This window comes from Pezoporus occidentalis, unplaced genomic scaffold (assembly GCF_034315485.1).
Source record: "Pezoporus occidentalis ecotype Australia unplaced genomic scaffold, CSIRO_AGI_Poc_V1 ctg39, whole genome shotgun sequence".
Taxonomy (NCBI): Eukaryota; Metazoa; Chordata; class Aves; order Psittaciformes; family Psittacidae; genus Pezoporus; species Pezoporus occidentalis.
The window spans coordinates 1,714,601-1,734,628 of NW_026915713.1; the positions used below are offsets into that span (position 1 = coordinate 1,714,601).

Below are 20,028 nucleotides of genomic sequence, written 5' to 3' on the forward strand. Positions count from 1 at the left end.
TGGGAGAAGATGGACATGTGAGTGTAACATTCGGGCAGCTGTTTGAGACATACGTGACTATTTCCAATAAAGTAGTAGGAATCTTGTTAAGAGCCAGAAAACACGGTCTGGTTCATTTTGAAGGTGAAATGCTTTGGCAAGGAAAAGACGATGGTGTGATCATCACTTTACTAGAGTAAGGCTTTGTCATCTAATGAATTCTGCTGCATGATTCCATTGTAAAAATGTATCTAGATAATATCTTTAAAGAGGTTTTCATTACAGAATTACAGCTCAGCTACTTACTGTGACATGAGCAGGAGAGAAAGTGGGTGAAAAAGATAAAGATATTTTTGTAAAAATGGTAGAGATTTGGACAGAAACCATAAATGATGAACTAACCCATCACACTGCCATTGGATTGTCCTTTCATTATTATCATCCACTACCAAATATACCACAGTTCTTCATATAACTCCACTGGCTTACTGCTTTAGGTTACAGAAAGTATAAATTACGAACTTGCTACCATACAACACTGATTCTTGTGGGCTGGGAAATACTGTGTGGGGAACTTTGATTTGTAAAACATGGAGTTGGAAACCTTCATGGGAGCTCATATACTTCTTTAAAAAAACAGCCCGGTACATAGCAAAATTTAGGTTATTTTTGCATGGTGATACTGAATATGGAAGTGCTTTTCATGAAGTATATGAAAATTCCCAAATTTTCAGAAATATCACAGCAAGGGTATTTGATGGTTCCTAAATGAGTTGCATCTCGCATGTGTTTTGGAGACATGGACTGCTCCTGGTATTTAATAGTCTGTTCTTATCGTCATATCTTCTCCAAACCTTCCATGTCTCCTCTTCTTTGTCCTCTGTATCTCACACCTTTTTTTACCTATTCTGTTCTTCTAATGCTGTGTCAGACTGTAGAAAATCAGAAAGTTCTGCAGGCTTTTTTGGTGAATTCAGCTATATCTCTTCATTGAAGGTGGGGTGCCACAAAAAAACACGTGATGTGAAAGACAGCAGAAACTGTTGTTTATAGTATATTACGGCACTCTGTGTTCATGAGGAAAAACCAAAAATCTAGCACTGTTGTTTGCAAGAGAAGGAGAGTAGAGACCCTGTAGTGCCAAATGCATAAATAGAAGTTTAGTGGTGCAGTCTCATACCTTATTTCTGTGGTGGAGCTGTGCTTTCAGAGCACATTTATGAGTTTTCCAGACTGGGAGAAAAAATGATCAGCTAGTTAAAGCTGAGACTGAAAGGTGACAATGATTCATTTGGGCCTCTTTGGGGGGAACTTTTTCTATGCTAAGAACCAAAAGATTGGTTATGTACGATAGTTGTAATAATGCTATTAAAAATAATCGGGAGCTGTATATACAATAGTTCACACCAAGAAAACTTATCATTAGAAATACAAATATATAGCATATATATAAAATATATATTTTTACCAGGGTAAATAAAAGCTTTCATGTGGTGTTAACTACACTACTTGATGGATCTTTAAAGTAAGATATTCTCTTGCCTCAAAAGGATATTGAAATTTAATATAAATTATGAACTTGATAAAAGTGGTAGATTATTTGATGCTATTTATACAAAAGAATAATTTTCTTGCAAAAAGCCTAAAAGAGTGGGTTTTTTGTATTGACATTTTCATCCAATGGGGATTTGTATTAAAATAAGCCTTTGACTAAACAAATAAAAATACAGATTATCCCTCTGCCTCCTTCTTGTAGTGAAAAGACAATGAAAGTAGAAAAAAAAGGAAGAAATTCATGTGCTGAAGTAAGTGGACAAGGGAATCAGATGCAGGTAGAGCATGCATGGGGAAACAAAGGATGGGTCTGAATTGCCACATAATTTTACCAGTTTTACCATGTTGGAAATGGGAAGATGTACTGCACTAGGCATTGCTGGCATGTGTTCCCTTAGTTTTCCAATCCACTCCTTCTTCCTGAACAAATCCTTGTCTTGCAGCTGAAAACGAGACATAGATTTTGTGAACTTAACACATTTGAAATGTGTTGTTGCTGGAACAGCATTTCTTGCTCAAATGACACAAGTGCACCTCAGTGGATTTTGGCTCTCATTTTGATTTCAAAATGAATCAAACTTTTTACAATACAACTATGGAATGCAGGTCATTTAATACTAACCATTTTGGAATCCAGTCAGTTCTGCCATAGTATTAGCTCATAGCTTGCAGGAAGCAGTATCAGGTGGTTCAGATGACACCAGCTCACTAACAGGATGGCGGTAGCAGGAAAAACAATACTAGACACTGTACAAATGATACATTAAAAGACACACACTTGAGGCAGGCAGTGTGTAGCCTGAGCACCATAAGATGGAAGTCCAGCTCATGTATACTCACTAGTTCTTAATTAAGGCTGGCTCAAATGGTTAAATGTCAGGAATCTAGGCTTCCAGTGCCATGTAAGTAGTTAGCGTTTGATTCTTGTGTGGCCTCTGCTGCACTCTCCTGCTGCCAGTTGGTTTAAATATCACTTGAGTACAGCTAGAGCTTTAGGCACATCTCTGATCAAAACAAAGAAGCAGGGTGAGCCCTAATGAAGTGGTCTTGCCCACTTCATAAGCGACTAAAACCAGCTTGCCCTATCATGGTATTTTGAATAAAAACAAGGCTTATTATAAAAAACATTATTTATAGAGGAATGGGGGGATTTTAAGAATTACAGGGCCAAAATTTCCTGCCAGCTTTAGATGAATATTCTCTATAGAGTGACTGAGATCTTACTAGGTGCCCATCCAATGCTTATGAACACCAAGCTGACGGACTGGGGCAATGTGCAGGTTGACAACTCCTGCTTCCAGCAATAGCCAGTATTTCAAAAGAAGTCTAGAAGGTAGGTAATACAATTGGTCAGCTTGTCCACTAGCACACTCCAGAATAAGAAACTACTCTTGAAGCCTTTTCTCACAAATGCATCATATTGAATGCACATGACTCAATTTAGCTACCAGTTCACAAGTTTAACACAATTTTTCTTCCTCATCTGTGATGTGGAGATCAGACAAGCATCTACAGATAAAACAGGAATTTAAACTTTTCAAGAGGCAATTTTTTTTTGTAATGAGCTACCATTAGAGTAAGTGGAACAGAATTTAGTAAATTATTTCTAGTATTAGAAGTTTTCTAGTATTATAGCTTATCTGGAGTAGTAAGTAAACTCTGACCTTCTAAAAGGTGTTCTTGCTCTACTGAGTAACTTTCAGCTCTTCAAATCTCTCCTAAATTTCTTTGTGGCAAGCTCCCTCAGTGGTCTTTTCCTCTTCTGCCACTTGAAGCCTGTGAATTCTGCAGCTGGTTTAGACTGTACACTGTATGGGGATTATATGTATTTTGTCAAGCACTGAAGGCACTTTCAGCACTTCAATAAATGTTGCACATCAGACTGCAATGACAGCAAATGAATTTTTATGTTTCCAAGTTTGTCAGATTTCAAATGCGATTTTCACTGGTTTGCTCCCATTTTTATGCTTTTGTTTACCACTCACACTTAAGATGACTTCAGATTACCTTGAGGACTAGTTACTAGTTTAATCACATGGTAAATGCTGTCCTTAGTCAAAACACAAACTTGTTTCTTATTTTGCATTTAACAGTGCTGTGTATCCATTTTATCCTTTCAGAGGGGCAGTTAGTACTTCAGTGTAAAAGCTTTATTCTCTGGGTTTGAATTAGGTTGGGAATTTATGCAAAACAGTTGAACAAAAAAAATCACAAATAAACCTTTGTCTTTCTTAAACTTGTAGTCAAAAAAGCAGCTTTTCTCAGGACAGCTAATACTGGATCAAAGAACAACAGAGCCAGCAGCAGTGGCTAAACTTCACTTTGCTTCTCCAGGCTCCCAAAGAGTAAGAGCTGCCAAGTTCACGCTCCAAGAGAGTTCTATTGCTCTTTGTGATACAGGTTATTTTGGAAGTTTTAAAATGATGTTAATAATGCTGCTGTAGAAGAAAGTAACAGTTAATGGCGTCTGCCCACCACCTCTTCCAGGGACTAGCCAGGAATTCTGAGTGATATTCAAAGCATTAGGCTTTTCATAAAGTATTTCTTTGCCTAATTAAATTATCTGCTGAGTGCAAGAATGGTTGTCAATACAGAAAGAAAACGTAACACGGTTCTATGCTCAGAAACACTAATGAGATACTGAACATTCATCTCAGTAATTAATGTGTCTGTTTAATGCTTTGTTGTTTTAGCCAATTTGAGGCCTGTCTGCTGCTGTCAGAGACAAACTGAATTCCCTATCTTGCTCATCAGTAAAAGTTTGGAAGCTAGGTTGTATCCTGATTTGTAGTACCTTTTCAGTCTTACTGTCATTACTGGGACTCTTCTCAAATGGAAGACATAGAAGTTGACCTTTGTGCTTGTGTGTACGTGTGAGAACACACTGGGTCTGTCTGGGATACAAAGTTTTTTTCAGAGCAGCCTGTAAGGTATTATGTTTTGGGTTGGTGACGGAAACGGTGTTGCCTAACACACCAGTGTGGTTATTGCTGAGCAGTGCTTGCAGCATCAAGGCCTTGTTTTCCCGCTCTGCCCCTCCAGTGGGCAAAAACCCTGCACACCTGACACAAACTGACCAGCAGGAATATTCCATACCATACGAGAGGCTTTTTTGGGGGCGGAGGCAGCCACTGCTACTGGCCTGCTTGTGGGAGGTCATGAGGGATTACCTTTGCATCATATAGCTTGTTTTTTTCATTCCTCTTTCCTTCACTTATTAAACTGTATTTATCTCAACCCACGAGTTTTTTCACTTCTGCTTTTCCTATTCTGGGAGACATACTGGGTGTGAATACTAAGCAAAGGGCTATCCATGCCCATCCCCACAGTCAAGTCTTCCACTGCACTGGAAGATCATTCCAAGATTAACATTTATTCTGTTTATTAACCCTTTTTGACAACAGTTCATGTCGGTACTTTAAATATCAAGTCACAGTTAAGTACAGTCACATAAATTAATAACAGGTCAGAACACATACACATAGCTCTTGAAAGATCTTAATGTTCAGATATTTCACAAAACTAGGAGCCAGCTCAAACCTCCTCATCTATTGCACAGAAGTAGTCAAAGTTCAGTGGCTTTAATTCACACTCTTCCTACCTGATGTTACAAATTTAAACCCTAAAGGGGTGCAAATGACATATGAGTGCCCACTAGTAAGAATAACAAGACATTAGGAAGAAGGTCTTACAGAAAAGAGGTGTAAACTCTTCCAAATAGAAGGTGTTGATATGCGGAAGGATGTGAACTTTCTCAAGTATTACATATAGTTCACCGTAAGAATATTACAATACATTGTACAACTAAGGCAACAGGTGCTGGATCAATGAAAAACACTGAGCAGATACTGTTCAGGGAAGCTCACAGGTGCAACAGACCACTAACACCTCAACTGCATCAAATGCATCAGCCAAGGGCACTTGACTAACTGGGCATTGAGAGATACGCTCTGTGAAGGAAAATCCACCCCATGTATTCTGGAGGTCTGACTTTCCAGTCTGCCTTAATATGGTATTGAAAAGCAAAGCACTAGTGTTACTCATTAGAGTCATACAGCAAAGGCAAAATGTTCAGCAGATTCCTTAACCAACCCAACTTGTTCTAATTTTGGGCTCAGTCCCCGCTATCCCGAATTCAAATCACATTGCTATTAGCAAGCCTGCCACATACTCACTCAAAACACATGTCTCTTAGGACTTCATTTAGAATGCAAACTTAGCCAAGGCATGAGTAATCTCCAAGGAACTTCCAGTAGGAACAATATCAGAACCATCTAAAAATTTGGATTATTTTTTCTGTTATCACACAGAAGAACAGTATATTAAATCAACTCCTCTTGAACTCTTCACATTTTTTGTAAACAATTAATTTCAAATATTGTGTAAGTAAGAGGGAAACAACCTTTAAGTTCAACATACAACCACTTACACAGACACTTAAACTATGGTCTACGTTATATAGCGTTATGATATCTTGGGCACCTATTGTACTAACATTGCCACTGTCATGAAAGACAGGTAATATATTAAAGTGGTTTAGCATCAGAAAATTAGTAGTGTTCTTTCAGCATGTACTTACTAATCACTAGGCATAACTAGCATATTATACAAATACAGATGGAAACTTAAATGTTAGTTGCAATCCTAGCACAACGCCGCTTCAAAATAAAAGCTTGATTCCGCAACAAATATTCCCTTTGTTATCATGTACATGCTGTTAGTAGTTAACTTGTGCCTTAGTTGCAATATATTCTGTTGCTATACCTGCCTTTTACTGAGGAAAGTTCTCTGCATGTGTGACTATGTGTATGTATGTATTATGTATGCATATACACAAATACAAAATTATAATTAAAATATATTGCCTTATTGTCAGAGAAGTACGTAGACTAAATATCCAAATGGGAAACTTAGGTTGGCAGCTACACATTTGGTGTGTATTTCCTCATAAGGAACTAAAGCTCTTGTTTTTTTTATCCTGGTTTATTATTGGCAACATCAAACTGTGCAACCTTAAAGCAGAGGCCAAAGCTGAAGAACAAACTGGCTAGCGACACAAGGCTAAGAGTGCTTTCAGCTGGTAGCATTTTCAGCTTGCAGTCGCTCAATCAGTTGTTCAGCCTATGAAACAGAGAAAGCAATGTATTAACTACACCGTGGACCTTCAGTTTACTGAAAATTCAATTTTAAAAATAGTGACACTGACAGAGCACTTACTTTTCATTTTTGCAGACAAAGCATAAAACAAGCAGAATACAATGACTGTTTTAAACAGCAGACTCTCTTTCAGTTTCCATCAAACTCCCATTAGGCCCACAGAAGAGAAAACAGAACCTATTAAAGTCAGAGGATGCTTAAGCAAATAAATAGCATATAAAGCTGTGTGGTTTTAAAGACCTCAAAAGACAGCAGCGCTCAGAACAACCAAGCTCTGAGAACTGGAATTCTTTGGGAGACAGGGTGTTGTGGCCTCTCATCACCCAACAAGCTGTACACTAGCCACATATGTTGCTGAGGGATGGAGTGCATTCACATGTGGTTCATGTCACGAGATACACATCCATTCTCTGGTTATGTAACTATGCTCACACATACTTTTCTCACCATGTAGTTATTTATGCATGTAGCACATAACTGGCACAGCTGTATCTTGTATATTTAACAGCAACAGCCCACGGAGCCTGCAGAAAGGCTCGAGGCAGAAAGACAACACTGGCCTGCCAATGTTGTTCTAGCAGGCCAAACTGGGCACATGGAAACTAACATGCGCACTTCTGAAACAAGTATTTCTGTGGAAGTATATCCATACTGGATACCAAACTTGGTACTGATCTCCCTGTCTAATCCAAGAAAGTAAGCAATTAAACTACACAGCTATACTTATTATGACGGCCAAATATCTGTGTGATGCTCTACAGTACAGCAGAGACACCTGCTTTTTTCATGCTAGGTGAGATCTCCAGCAAGGTACTACTGTGAAGAAGCCAAGGTTTTTCTCATTAAGAGGCTATCTATATTCTTCAGATGACCTTTTTCGGCATCTTTGTTTTGGGGCTGTGCAATGACCTTCCATGGCAAGAATCATAGAATGGCTTGGGTTGGAAGGGACCTTAAGATCATGTAGTTCCAATCCCCCTGCCATCTAGTTCTCCACCTCATCCCTAGATCAGACGTTGCATGGCAAGAAGCAAAAGCGTCACCCTGCTTGCAACAGAACTTTGCGAGTTACATCTCTTAAAAAGAGAAGCTACTGTAACTGCCCCCTGAGTGGATGAAATGTGAGGACAGAAAGCAACGCCGATTCTCCAGGTATCCTCAAACGCTGCATTTTCTACCTTGCTGTGCAAGGACAAATAAATTATACATCTCATTTGGCATAAAGCATTTGACTGTTCTGAAAAACGTATCCTGAAGTGTCCAAGTTCACAATGCCAGACAATTCACAGTGCTGAGTGAGGACGGGTGACACTCCAGAGAGTTCCCATGGCTGCATAATGCTTTATGTTTTTAAGAGCCGGATCTGTTCAGTAACTACACCTGTAATGCTTTGACTAAAGGGAAAGCAGAACACATTTCAAACACAAGTAAAACTGAATTTTACAACACACAGGGATGCTGTAGCTACATCACAAGGACAAGTTCTTTGCTGTATCAAAGCAGTGAGAGTAGGCTTTAGTCCTTGAGAGAGGTATTTTCAAAGTGATGTAGTAGTTAGTGCCAGTTCAGTCTTATTGCTTTTCTGTACTGACAAAAATCACTACAAACCATGTTTTTGTAAAGCAGGCACTTGTTTTAATCTAAAGATGTCAAGAGGACAAAATCCATGTGACCTGATAAAAGTGATCATTTGGTGGATATTTTCACCTGAATTGGATAAACCAGGGTGTATGCACAACAGTCCATCACATTTGTACATATCCTTTTAAATTAAAGAGCAAATATTTACAAAATGTTCTCAGAAGCCCATCACATTAACCTCAGATATATATTAGATCCAGAACTACTGTACTGCTTGCTGCTAATGGTACAGGCACTCCATTCCCCTTAACAAGCATAAACACTACAGGTTTTACCATTAGATTTTTTCAAATAGTTACTGCAAAATATACATAACAATTACAGTAACGCAAAAAAACTATTCTAAGAAACTCTGGACGTAGTTAAAATGTTAGAAAGACATCATATTTTCAGCTTACAATTGAAAACCTATCGAAAAGCTCACCTGCATTACACTTACCGTGATAAACCAGTAGGAATTGATTCTGTAAAAGAGTCTGGATAAGAATCCTAGCTGGCTGGCTGGGGCCAGGACGTGAAGATGCAAGTGGGAGATTGAGCAGAATGGAGGCCAGTGAAAACCCATTCTTCAGAAAAGGAAAACAAGTAAAGAAATACTGGTAATGTTAATTCAGGAAGAAGTGGAACATTGCAAGTTCTTCAACATCAGCAATTAACAACTCATGGCACTTTCCTTGTACATAACGGTAGGAACAATAATACACCTTTCATTATGCTTTCAGGGAACCTTTTCAAGAGCCCACTGACTTTCTCCTTCGCACCTCTGTATTTAAGACACGTTTTGATGAAAGGAGGGTTTAAAAATAAAATGTATCTTAAATGTATTATATCTAGTTTTCAGCTGGAAAGCCAAGTGTCACTAGATTAATGTAGTTTCTACCTATTTTTATCATGAAGGCCCAGCCCCCTACACCATTCAATTTAAGCTAAAGGGTGCAGCACTGCAATCAAATGAATGCAGATACAATTGAAACACAACGCAGTGCCCTGCTTGAACAGGACAAAGTTTACTTCTCTTCCGGAATCTAGGACTTAGAGCATATTTTCAGCTCGTACTTAAAGAGCAGCCTTTTAGGTAAGTTGTTTGAAGTGCCCTCCCTATCCCAAGATGTGGTCAGGAAAGGATCTGAGTTGGAACATAATCTGAGCTGGAAATTCATCAGAAAAAAAAAAAAAAATTGAATACCAGCATATTCTACTTGAGAAACCATGCAATAAGTGAGTGCAGACCAGATTTCTTCAATAAATCACACTGTACTTGTTGCCCCCACCTCTAAAATAGCATTCTGAAAAGTAAAAAAACCATACTCAATAAACACAGAAGGTTTCCATTACATACCTTACATCATGCAAGTCACTAAAGTAATTTCTCTGGAGGACAGCTTTTCCAACTTCCATCATTCTCTTCACTATTAAACACAAATAAATTTCAATTAACATTTAAGTAGTATTTTGGACATCATATGTCAAGTGATTTTTTAAAATGCTACTCTTCACAATATTAACTTCAACAAACTGATTACACTAAGATCACAAATGTTTTTTTCAAGATACAAATATGGCAACTATTCAGAATCAAAGACTTCCAAGACAGTGTGGTGCAATGTGCAATGATTGACATGAAAACTGCTACTGTAACCAATTCCCACACTACTGATGCTCTTAAGTGTGATATTATCCTAAGAACTTTGTACATAAGCCATGCCATCACCACACCCTCATGAAAAAAAGTAACAAATATTGACTGATTAGAATTAATGACATTTACACTAATTCCAGTGTTATATCTCTACACAGCTACAGGACTTTGATCATGGGCAGCCTGGGGAAGTTGGGAAGTTTCAGAGATGGTACATGAATTTAAATTGAAACAAAACTGTAAGTACTATTTATTACTAGGACAACATTTCATCAGGGTATCACTGAGAAAAGAAGCAACACTAAGGCAAGTCTGAGGAATTGTCTTGAAGCCAAATGCATATAGAAGTTCTTTTCTGGAGAAAGCTACCCTATGGTTAAAAGGAAAATACAGTAATGCAAGATTTGCAACACGCAACTATAACTCTTTCTTTTCTTGCACCACCTATAAGTTTCCCTGAGGTGGAATATCTTCAGGCACATATGGGTTGTAGTTTTTCCTGTTACTCAACACACTTAGGCATTTCTTGTGAAACAAATCACAGGACAATGTTTTCTTAAGAAAAAAAAAGGAAAAAGAAGCCTATTAACAATACATCAGCTTCAGAGTTTTATAACCTTATTTTTTCAAAAATTACTGATGTTTCTTGAAAAAACATATCCCTCTTTTTTCTCTCACTCCCTTTTTCCGTGAAAAATAACGTAACACTTCTTTTGAAACATACATTTAATAAAATTCTGCTGTATTTTAAATATAACACGAAATTGCACATATGCCTAAGAAAACACAATAAAGTCTCACATAAATGCTTTAAAAATAAAGCTGCAGTTACAGGAAAGTGCAGAGGCATCTCTACTCCATGCAAACAAAAGAGACTTCATACAGTAGTGCAATGTTTTTCTAACATGGCACAAAAAATGTGCTCCTCTAGAACAGTACATGAAGCTCCCAGCAAGTGCAAGTGTCTGCCTGCACTGACTCGTACCATCTATTTCCGTGTTTACATCCTCAACCAAATGATGCTCAGAGGCATAATTTACTTGACAACACACTATTTAAGGCTGTGTGAAATTATTTTCCTTTGAACAGACACTTGCACTCTTACCTAAAGGTATGTGTTCTTTCTTCAGTGTTTTGCAGTTTCCCATGTGTTCCACCGGCACCACCAGATAGTGGTGGGGAGCTCCAGGTCTGCAATCTCTAAAGCAAGTGATGTCTTCATACTAAAAAAAGATGCAAACATATTAAATTGATTAAGATATCAGCAAAGAGTAGATAGCAAAGTCCACATTCCCCACATCAATACTATAGTACACAGAGTATTTGAAGTAGCTAGCAAAAACCTTCACATTTTTTGGACCTAGCCTCCAGAAAAACCTGGGAGGGTGGTATGTCCTCAGCTGACCTGCAGCCAGGATACCTCCGTGTCGAGTTTCTAGCTGTTGTACCGACCTTTAAGGATGACAGTGTTTTCCTTCTGACCCACATTTCACTCCGATCTCCACAGAAGAGCCGAGGTCTCTCAGCACTGCCCCAGACCCTCCAAGCCTTCCGAACCCAGGCCCTTCCCGACCTCGCATGCCGGGCCGAGAGGGTGAAAAGGAGGGAGGGAGGGCGGGCCGGCACCAGGCGGACGCCTCAAGGCCCAACCTCAGGCTTCGACCTCTCGTTGTCAAACTGCTCCCTCAGCCCTCTAGCTCTCCCCGGAGCACCACCCTCCCCGCGGGCCGCGGTGCCCAGCAGCACCGCGATCGACGCAGGGGCTGTCCCAGCACCAACATGGCGGCAGCCAGCGCTCGGCTCTCCGGTAACAACTGGCAACGAACATCAGCCACCCGCACCGGCCGACAAGACCCCCACCCCTTCCAGCGGAGGCCCGGCACCCACGGGACAGGACGGGGGCGGCGGCTCCCAGAGCTCCGCCCGCGGGACGCCCCCGACCGACCTCGGAGGAGAGCAGCGCCGTGCCCGGCTCCTCGCGGCGGGCGATCCTGCAGAACACGCACTTGCCGTCGTAGCTGCCGCCCTTCCCGGCTTCGCTCCCCTCAGCGGCGGCACTACCAGCCGCAGCCGCAACCCCCTCCCCGCCCGCCATTGCCGCCGCCGCGCAGATGCGCCCCCTGGCGGCGGAGGCGGGGCGGCGTCCTCACGCGCTGTCAGGGAGGTCTAAAGGCGGGGCGCCGGGCGGCTGCGTCAGCGCCCCGCCCACCTGCCCGCCTCCTGCACTGCCAGGGGGCGCGCTCGAGGCGCGGGAAAGTGGCCTTTGCGCCCACTTCCGTCTTGTCTGCAGCGCCGCCGTTAAGTGAACCAACCCCTAGCAGCCCCGCTTACCTTAGTGAAGCCTTCCACAGCTGAACGAGGAGCGCCCAGTGCTCAGACTCACTGCCGCAAGGCAGCCTCTTCTGAACAGGTAAAACAGAGTTCCTTTGGATTGCCACAGCCAGGCACACGCTGAATTACACCCCCTAAACACCAGTACAAGCACAGTACTTAAAAGCCTTACTGTGAATGAGCATCTTATCACTGCCGAGTCAAAAAACTTTATCCAAGTACCACTGAAGTAAGTACATGTGCTTCATATTGCAAGAACAAGCTTTTGCTCTCCCTCCGAGAGAAAAAAAAAAAAATAAAAAAATTAAAAAATCAGTGGTTTCTCTAGTGATCATGATCACAGAATCACAGAACCCCAAGGGTTGGAAGGGACCTCAAAAGATCACAGTATCACAGTATGCTGGAGATTGGAAGGGACCTCAAAAGATCATCTAGTCCAGTCCCCCTGCCAGAGCAGGAACACCTAGATAACGTTACACAGGAATGTGTCCAGGCGGGCTTTGAATGTCTCCAGGGAAGGAGACTCCACAACCTCCCTGGGCAGCCTGTTCCAGTGTTCCGTCACCCTCACTGAGAAGAAGTTCCTTCTCAAGTTTAAGTGGAACCTCTTGTGTTCCAGTTTGCACCCATTACCCCTTGTCCTATCATTGTTTGCCACTGAGTAGAGCCTGGCTCCATCCTCGTGACACTCCCCCTTTATATATTTATAGACACTTATAAGGTCACCCCTCAGTCTCCTCTAAACTATAAAGACCCAGCTCCCTCAGTCTTTCCTCATAAGGGAGATGCTCCACTCCCTTAATCATCTTGGTTGCCCTGCGCTGGACTCTCTCCAGCAGCTCCCTGTCCTTCTTGAACTGAGGGGCCCAGAACTGGACACAATATTCCAGATGGGGTCTCACCAGGGCAGAGTAGAGGGGAAGGAGGACCTCTCTCGACCTACTAACCACCGCCCTTCTAATACACCCCAGGATGCCATTGGCCTTCTTAGCCACAAGGACACAGTGTTGGCTCATGGTCATCCTGTCGTCCACTAGGACCCCCAGGTCCCTCTCCCCTACACTGCTCTCTAGCAGGTCGTTCCCCAACCTATACTGGAACCTGGGGCTGTTCCTGCCCAGATGCAGGACTCTACACTTTCCCTTGTTATATTTCATCCAGTTATTCCCTGCCCAACTCTCCAGCCTGTCCAGGTCTCGCTGGATGGCAGCACAGCCTTCTGGCGCGTCAGCCACTCCTCCCAGCTTAGTGTCATCAGCAAACTTGCTGATAGTACACTCAATTCCCTCATCTAAATCATTGATGAATATATTAAATAATACCGGTCCCAGTACTGACCCTTGAGGCACTCCACTAGTTACAGGCCTCCAACTAGACTCAGCCCCATAGACTACAACTCTCTGGCTTCTCTCCTTCAGCCAGTTCGCAGTCCACCTCACTACCTGATCATCCAGTCCACACTTCCTCAATTTAGCCGTGAGGATGCTGTGGGAGACTGTGTCAAAGGCTTTGCTGAAGTCAAGGTAGACCACATCCACCGCTCTGCCATCATCCATCCACCGTGTTATTTCCTCATAAAAGGCTAAGAGATTGGTCAAACATGATTTCCCCCTGGTGAAGCCATGTTGACTGCCCCTCATAACCCTCTTATCCTTGATATGCTTTAAGATGGCACCAAGGACAAGGTGTTCCATCACTTTCCCAGGGATGGAGGTGAGGCTGACCGGTCTATAGTTACCCGGGTCCTCCTTCTTGCCCTTTTTGAAGACCGGAGTGACATTTGCCTTCCTCCAGTCCTCAGGCACCTCTCCCGTTTCCCAGGACTTGGTAAAGATGATGGCGAGTGGTCTAGCAATGACTTCCGCCAGTTCCCTCAGCACCCGCGGGTGCATCCCATCTGGACCCATGGATTTATGGACGTCCAGATTGCTCAACTGATCTCTAACCCATTCCTCATCGACTAAGGCAAGTCGCTCCGTCGACCTGACTTCATCTAAGGTCTCAGGGGTATAGGGCTCTTCAGGACTGCCTGCAGCAGAGTAGACAGAGACAAAGAAGGCATTCAGTAACTCTGCCATCTCTGCATCTTCTGTCACCAGGGCACCCATCCCGTTCATCAGTGGGCCTACATTGCCTCTGGTGTTAGTTTTGTCTGCCATGTACTTGAAAAAGCTCTTTTTGCTGTCCTTGACCCTTCTTGCCAGGTTTAATTCTAAGGAAGCCTTAGTCCTCCTAGCTACCTTCCTACATCCCCTAGCAGCAGCCTTATATTCCTCCCAAGTGGCCAGCCCCTCCTTCCATGACCTGTAAACTCTCCTCTTCCACTTGAGCATACCCAGCAATTCCCTATTTAGCCACACAGGTCTCTTGGCCCTCTTCCTTGACTTCCTACGTGTCGGGATGCTCCGATCTTGAGCACGGAAAAAGCAGTCCTTGAATGTCAACCAACTATCTTGGGCCCCTTTTCCTTCAAGCAGCCTTGCCCATGGGATTTCCCCTAGCAATTGCTTGAAAAGGCCAAAGTTTGCCCTGCTAAAGTCCAGGGTTGCAAATCTACTTGGTATTCTACTAGTCCTACCCCACGAGATCCTGAACTTCACCATCTCGTGGTCGCTGCAACCAAGGCAGCCCTCAACCCTTACTGCTTCAACCAGATCCTCCTTGTTAGTGAGGATGAGATCCAGCAGCGCTCCTCTCCTGGTCGGCTCATCCACCATTTGCAGGAGGAAGTTATCATCCACACACTGGAGGAACCTCCTGGACTGTGGCTGGGGTGCTGAGTGGTCCTTCCAGCAAACATCAGGGAAGTTAAAATCCCCCACGACGACCACGGCCTGTGACTGTGAGGCCGCTCTCAGCTGCCTGTAGAAGGCCTCGTCAACTTCCTCACCCTGATCTGGTGGTCTGTAACAGACACCTACAACAGTATCCCCCCTGCCAGCCTGCCCCTTAATTCTCACCCACAGACTCTCAACTCGCTCGTCATCTGTCCCCAGACAGAACTCGGTGCATTGTAGTTCCTCCCGCACATAAAGAGCAACCCCACCACCCCTCCTGGCTGGCCTGTCTTTCCTAAAAAGGACATAGCCCTCCATGACTATATTCCAGTCATGTGAGCTGTCCCACCACGTCTCTGTAATTGCCACCAGATCATAGTCTCCTGACTTAACACAGGTTTCCAACTCCTCCTGCTTATTTCCCATGCTGCGCGCATTGCTGCACAGACATTCCAGGGAGCGAGCTGAGCACACCGATTTCACCCTAGGATTATAGGAGGCCTCCCAGTCTTCATTAATTCTGGAGCGCTGCCCCACTGGGGCAAGCCCAGCAACAACCCCATCCCCCTTCGAATCTAGTTTAAAGCTCTCCAACTGAGCCCTGCTAATTCGTGCCCCAGCATCCTTTTGCCTCTGTGAGACAAACCTTTCTCACTTGTCATTGTCCAGACTGGTGCCCTATAAAACCAGCCGTTATCAAAGAATCCAAAGCCCTGCCTGTAGCACCAGTCTCGTAGCCAATTGTTCATGAACTGAATCTTCCCATTCCTTCCCACATCATCAGTGGAAGATGGAAGGAGTGCGGAGAAGATCACTTGAGCCCCAGACTCTTTCACCATCCTCCCCAAGGCCCTGTAGTCTTTCTTCATCCCCCTCAGACTGCGGGAAGCAGCTTCCTCCCCACCTGTCTGGAAGACCAGCAGCGGGTAGTAGTCTGTCGGGTGCACCAGGTTGGGGAGCGCCCTGGTGATATCCCTGATCCGGGCTCCAGGCAGACTACACACTTCCCTATGATGAGGGTCAACTCTGCATATCGGGCCCTCTGTTCCTCTCAGAAGGGAATCCCCTACTACAATGACCCTTCTTTCTTTCTTAACAGAGGCAGTCCTGAGGTGCAAAGTCGACCCCCTTTTCCTATGTGGCCTTGTGGGCTGGCCTTGCCCCACATTCTCACCTACCTCTCCTTCAAGATCCAGGGCCTCGAACCTATTACGGACGGACACCTGGGGAAGCAGGGCAGGAAGGGGGGAGGGTTTCCGCCGACGTCGAACCGGAACTCGCTTCCAACCCTCGTCGTCTTTTTGGTCCCCTACCTCTGCGCAACAGCTACAGGGCAGGGGCTGTCTCGGGCCATCCCCCTCTGCCTGAGAGGGCAGGGGGTCCTTCCCCTTTTGGGGGGTATCTCCCTGGAACCGTTCCGACCGGCACGCCAGGGAGTTACTCCACCAGTCGATCTCCCTTTCACACTCCCTGATGGTCCTCAGCGTCTCGACCTCCTCCTTAAGTCTTGCCACCAGGCTAAGCAGATCTTCTACCTGCTCACACCTCACGCAGGTGGAATGCTGTCCTCCCTCCCCCGGCAGCATCAGGCTCTGGCACAAATCTGGCACAAGATCATCTAGTCCAACCCTCCTGCAAGAGCAGGGTAGCCTAGAGTACATCACACAGGAACTTGTCCAGGCGGGCCTTGAGTATCTCCAACGTAGGAGACTCCACAACCCCCCTGGGCAACCTGTTCCAGCCATCTGTCACTCTCACAGTAAAGAAATTTTTCCTGATGTTCACATGGAACCTCCTGTGCTCCAGTTTACACCCATTGCCCCTTGTCCTATCACTGGACATCACTGAAAAAACCTAGCTCCATCATCCTGACACTCACCCTTTACATATTTGTAAACACTGATGAGGTCACCCCTCAGTCTCCTCCAAGCTAAAGTCACAGCTCCTCAGCCTCTCCTCATAAGAGAGATGTTCCATCCCCTTAATCATCTTTGTAGCTCTGCACTGGACTCTTCTACGGGTTCACTTAACAGCGGGGCTGCAGACAAGACGGAAGAGGGGGCAGAGGCCCGTAATCTTCTTCTTACTTCAAGAAAACTCTTACTGCCACTTCAAAGCCAGGTTCACAGACAGCACACTTGTCCTATTTCATGTGTAATCACAGTTTGTTTTTTCTTAATGCCACCTCTGTATATCATAAAACCAGTAACACCCAAGAGCAAAGCAGTTTTAAGGTATGTATGCCTTTGTTGTGCTTGGGCAGAAATAAAAATACACAGACACTTCAGCAACATAAAAAAGGTGCATACAAAAATTATGTACATGGACTTTTGACTTCTGGGAAATGTTGGTCAAAAAAGATGAGGGAACACAGGAAATTCACTACAGATAAGAGAAACAAGAACTACTTTGTAACAGCCTTTGAGTAAACCCAAACCACAGCACTTTTAGGAGATGCTATACCACACACAAAAAAAAGCAAAAAAACCCCAAACCTCCCATCTCTTTACCTGTGTTTCTAAAATGGGATATTGCTGGAATTCTCTTTTCAAGGGGAGGCACAGGTATTTGTCAGCATAACTTGTAATTTAAGCTGTATCCTTTCATCTTTAACATTTACTGAAGTTTGTGAGTAAAAAAAAACTGTAACAAGTTTCTGAATGCATAAATTGCTTTATTGAAAATATTGTGATAGCACTGCATTACATATATTCAATATTCATAGTTTCAAGGGTCACAGAATTTTGATTGAACAACACTGTTTGGAATATATAGTTATGCTCTGACAAGGATAATATAATGGAGTAAGTTGTAGGCAGCACTAGTGAAACGTATGTAAAATGTTGAACTTGGTCAGGTTGGATTTTTTTTTTTTTAACTATTAAGTGGTCTGCCACCATTTAAAAAAGCAAACAGTATTGGGTATTCCTGGTATCTTCAAAGTGTTACTCTGTAAGCGACTTCCAAAATATTTTACGTTACCAATAAAAAACTTTATTTATGGCTGTAGTAGACCACGCAGAAGGGAAGTGTGAAAAGCTCACGTGCAGAGTGCTACAGGCTGACTGTAAGATAGCATTGGCTTTTAGACTGTGAAATTTCTGTGCAGGATTAAGATTTAGTAACACTTTTGAAAGAAAACCACTTGCTGGGGTTTTTTTTTAATCTCTTCAAAAAGGGAAGAGCAGTAACTTAAACTGAGCTGTATTAGTCAGTTAATAATACTCCAAAATTAGACTGTACTGCTTTAATGCATGGAAGCACACTAACATTTCTAAAACCTGCTTTTCTCAGGACAGTGACACATTTGAGTCTAAGGCAGGACAGCATCCTAACGCTAGTCAGGCCTGGATTGTGTAAGCAGAGCCACATCTTAATGGGAAAGAGAATTCCTTAGCAAACAGTGAAGATAGCTAGTCCTCTGTCACACTCTCCCTATTAACCAAAATTTTCATTTCCTAACATGGGAGTCTTTTCTCTTCAGTGTTGGGGGGGGAAGAAGGGGAAGTATCAGTTTAGTTCATGAAAAGCAAAGAACAGCATTTAGTTGCCTGACAAACCTTAAACCAGCCTGTTGCTTTAAGTCTTTTTTGGGAAGGAAATCATATATGTAATTACTAAGAAAAGAAGTATTACACTGACATGTCCTGGCCTGTTAGGAAAATAGCATTCTTCTCTAAATCTCAGCTGTATTTTCTCCTTAACGAATTCTTCAATTTGTAGATAAATGCTCATAAAAGCACAGTGGGTAGCTTATTTTGAATCATTTGGTGGTGATATAAAGAAACAATCCTCTTCAAAATGTCCTTCATAAACAGTCAAATAATACTAGGGCAGATGCTCAGAGCATGCTGTCCCAATCCTGCTGACTGCAACAGAGCTGACACAGTCTACACCAGGTGGCAGTCTGCCCAGTGTCTCCATAAACGGCCAAAATAATCATCTATTAACATGAATGTGGCAGCCGAGTTACTAGGAAGCACTATTCCCCTTTTCTCTCATATTAGGAAAAAAAAAAAACGGAACAGAATTATGCACTCAAGTGTTTCTGCCAGAAAACAAACCCTCTAATTAGGGTAAAACGAAAATGCAATCTCATTTACAAAATAAAAATATAAAAATCAACTTCAGAAATCAAATAAATTGATTCAGAATAAATGCCAATGCATAAGAAACCTACCTGAACAGTATTTATCAAATTGAGATTTGGAACATTAAAAGAAAAAACTCATAGCTTTTACAAAAAAAAAAAAAAAATAAATCTGCTATACAATAACAATAAATAAAAAGACTTTAAAAACATGTTCCCTTAAGTGCTGTGTACACCTATTTGATTCTTTTCCATGGCAAACAGTATGCTGTAGATTTTGGTAAAGTAACCTTTTATTTTTGGTTAGCATTTGTACACTGAACATAAATACAAATGGAATGTACTATATAGTTATAGTTTTCCCACAGGATCTTCTTCACAGTTACAGAAAAAGTTTTCAACTTATACACCATGAATGTTTTCATAAGCATCATATCTTCGATGGAGAAGTATTGGAGGAGGAAGTAAAAAACACTTCAGAATGATGTCTTACTGTTCTGTCTCTTACTGCCTCTCAAAACCAGCCGTTTGTTCTTGGGTTCGTTGGGGTTTTTTTGCGTAGTCATGCTCTGGTACGAACTTGAGGAAAAAGCGTGTAACATTGTGAGGCAGCCTGCACCTTCTAGTTAGCTTTTAAGTGCCTAACAGATCCAGTCCTTAAGGCAGTCAGTATTTCACTCAAATGTCCATACTTCGATGTCTTGTATTATGAAATCTTCTTTCTTGGATAAGATGTCATTATTGAAGGTGCTGCAGGAATTGCTTCGCCCATGATACAGATCTGCATCTAACCATAAGCCAAACCGGCCACTAAAAAGGAAATATGCAGTAATTTTGGGGTTATATATATGATAGTAAAA

At 42.6% G+C, this 20,028-nt stretch overlaps 2 protein-coding genes across 9 annotated transcripts in view; both read right to left on the bottom strand.

The window, feature by feature from the left end:
* Window positions 1-12,128, bottom strand: part of LOC134170704 (tRNA (guanine(10)-N2)-methyltransferase homolog) — a 45,238-nt gene extending 33,110 nt beyond the window's left edge. The window contains exons 1-4 of the mRNA XM_062632371.1: window positions 11,916-12,128; window positions 11,076-11,193; window positions 9,671-9,740; window positions 8,771-8,897 (exon numbers count right to left, since the gene is read on the bottom strand). Coding sequence (XP_062488355.1) covers window positions 8,771-8,897; window positions 9,671-9,740; window positions 11,076-11,193; window positions 11,916-12,065 — 465 coding nt within the window. The 5' untranslated portion in view covers window positions 12,066-12,128. The remainder of the gene's footprint in view (window positions 1-8,770; window positions 8,898-9,670; window positions 9,741-11,075; window positions 11,194-11,915) is intronic.
* Window positions 12,129-17,731: 5,603 nt separating this feature from the next.
* Window positions 17,732-20,028, bottom strand: part of NCOA7 (nuclear receptor coactivator 7) — an 83,524-nt gene continuing 81,227 nt past the window's right edge. For all 8 annotated transcript variants that reach the window (XM_062632374.1, XM_062632373.1, XM_062632375.1 and 5 more), the window contains one exon: window positions 17,732-19,978. In XM_062632374.1, the coding sequence (XP_062488358.1) occupies window positions 19,843-19,978 (136 nt within the window). In that variant the 3' untranslated portion in view covers window positions 17,732-19,842. The remainder of the gene's footprint in view (window positions 19,979-20,028) is intronic.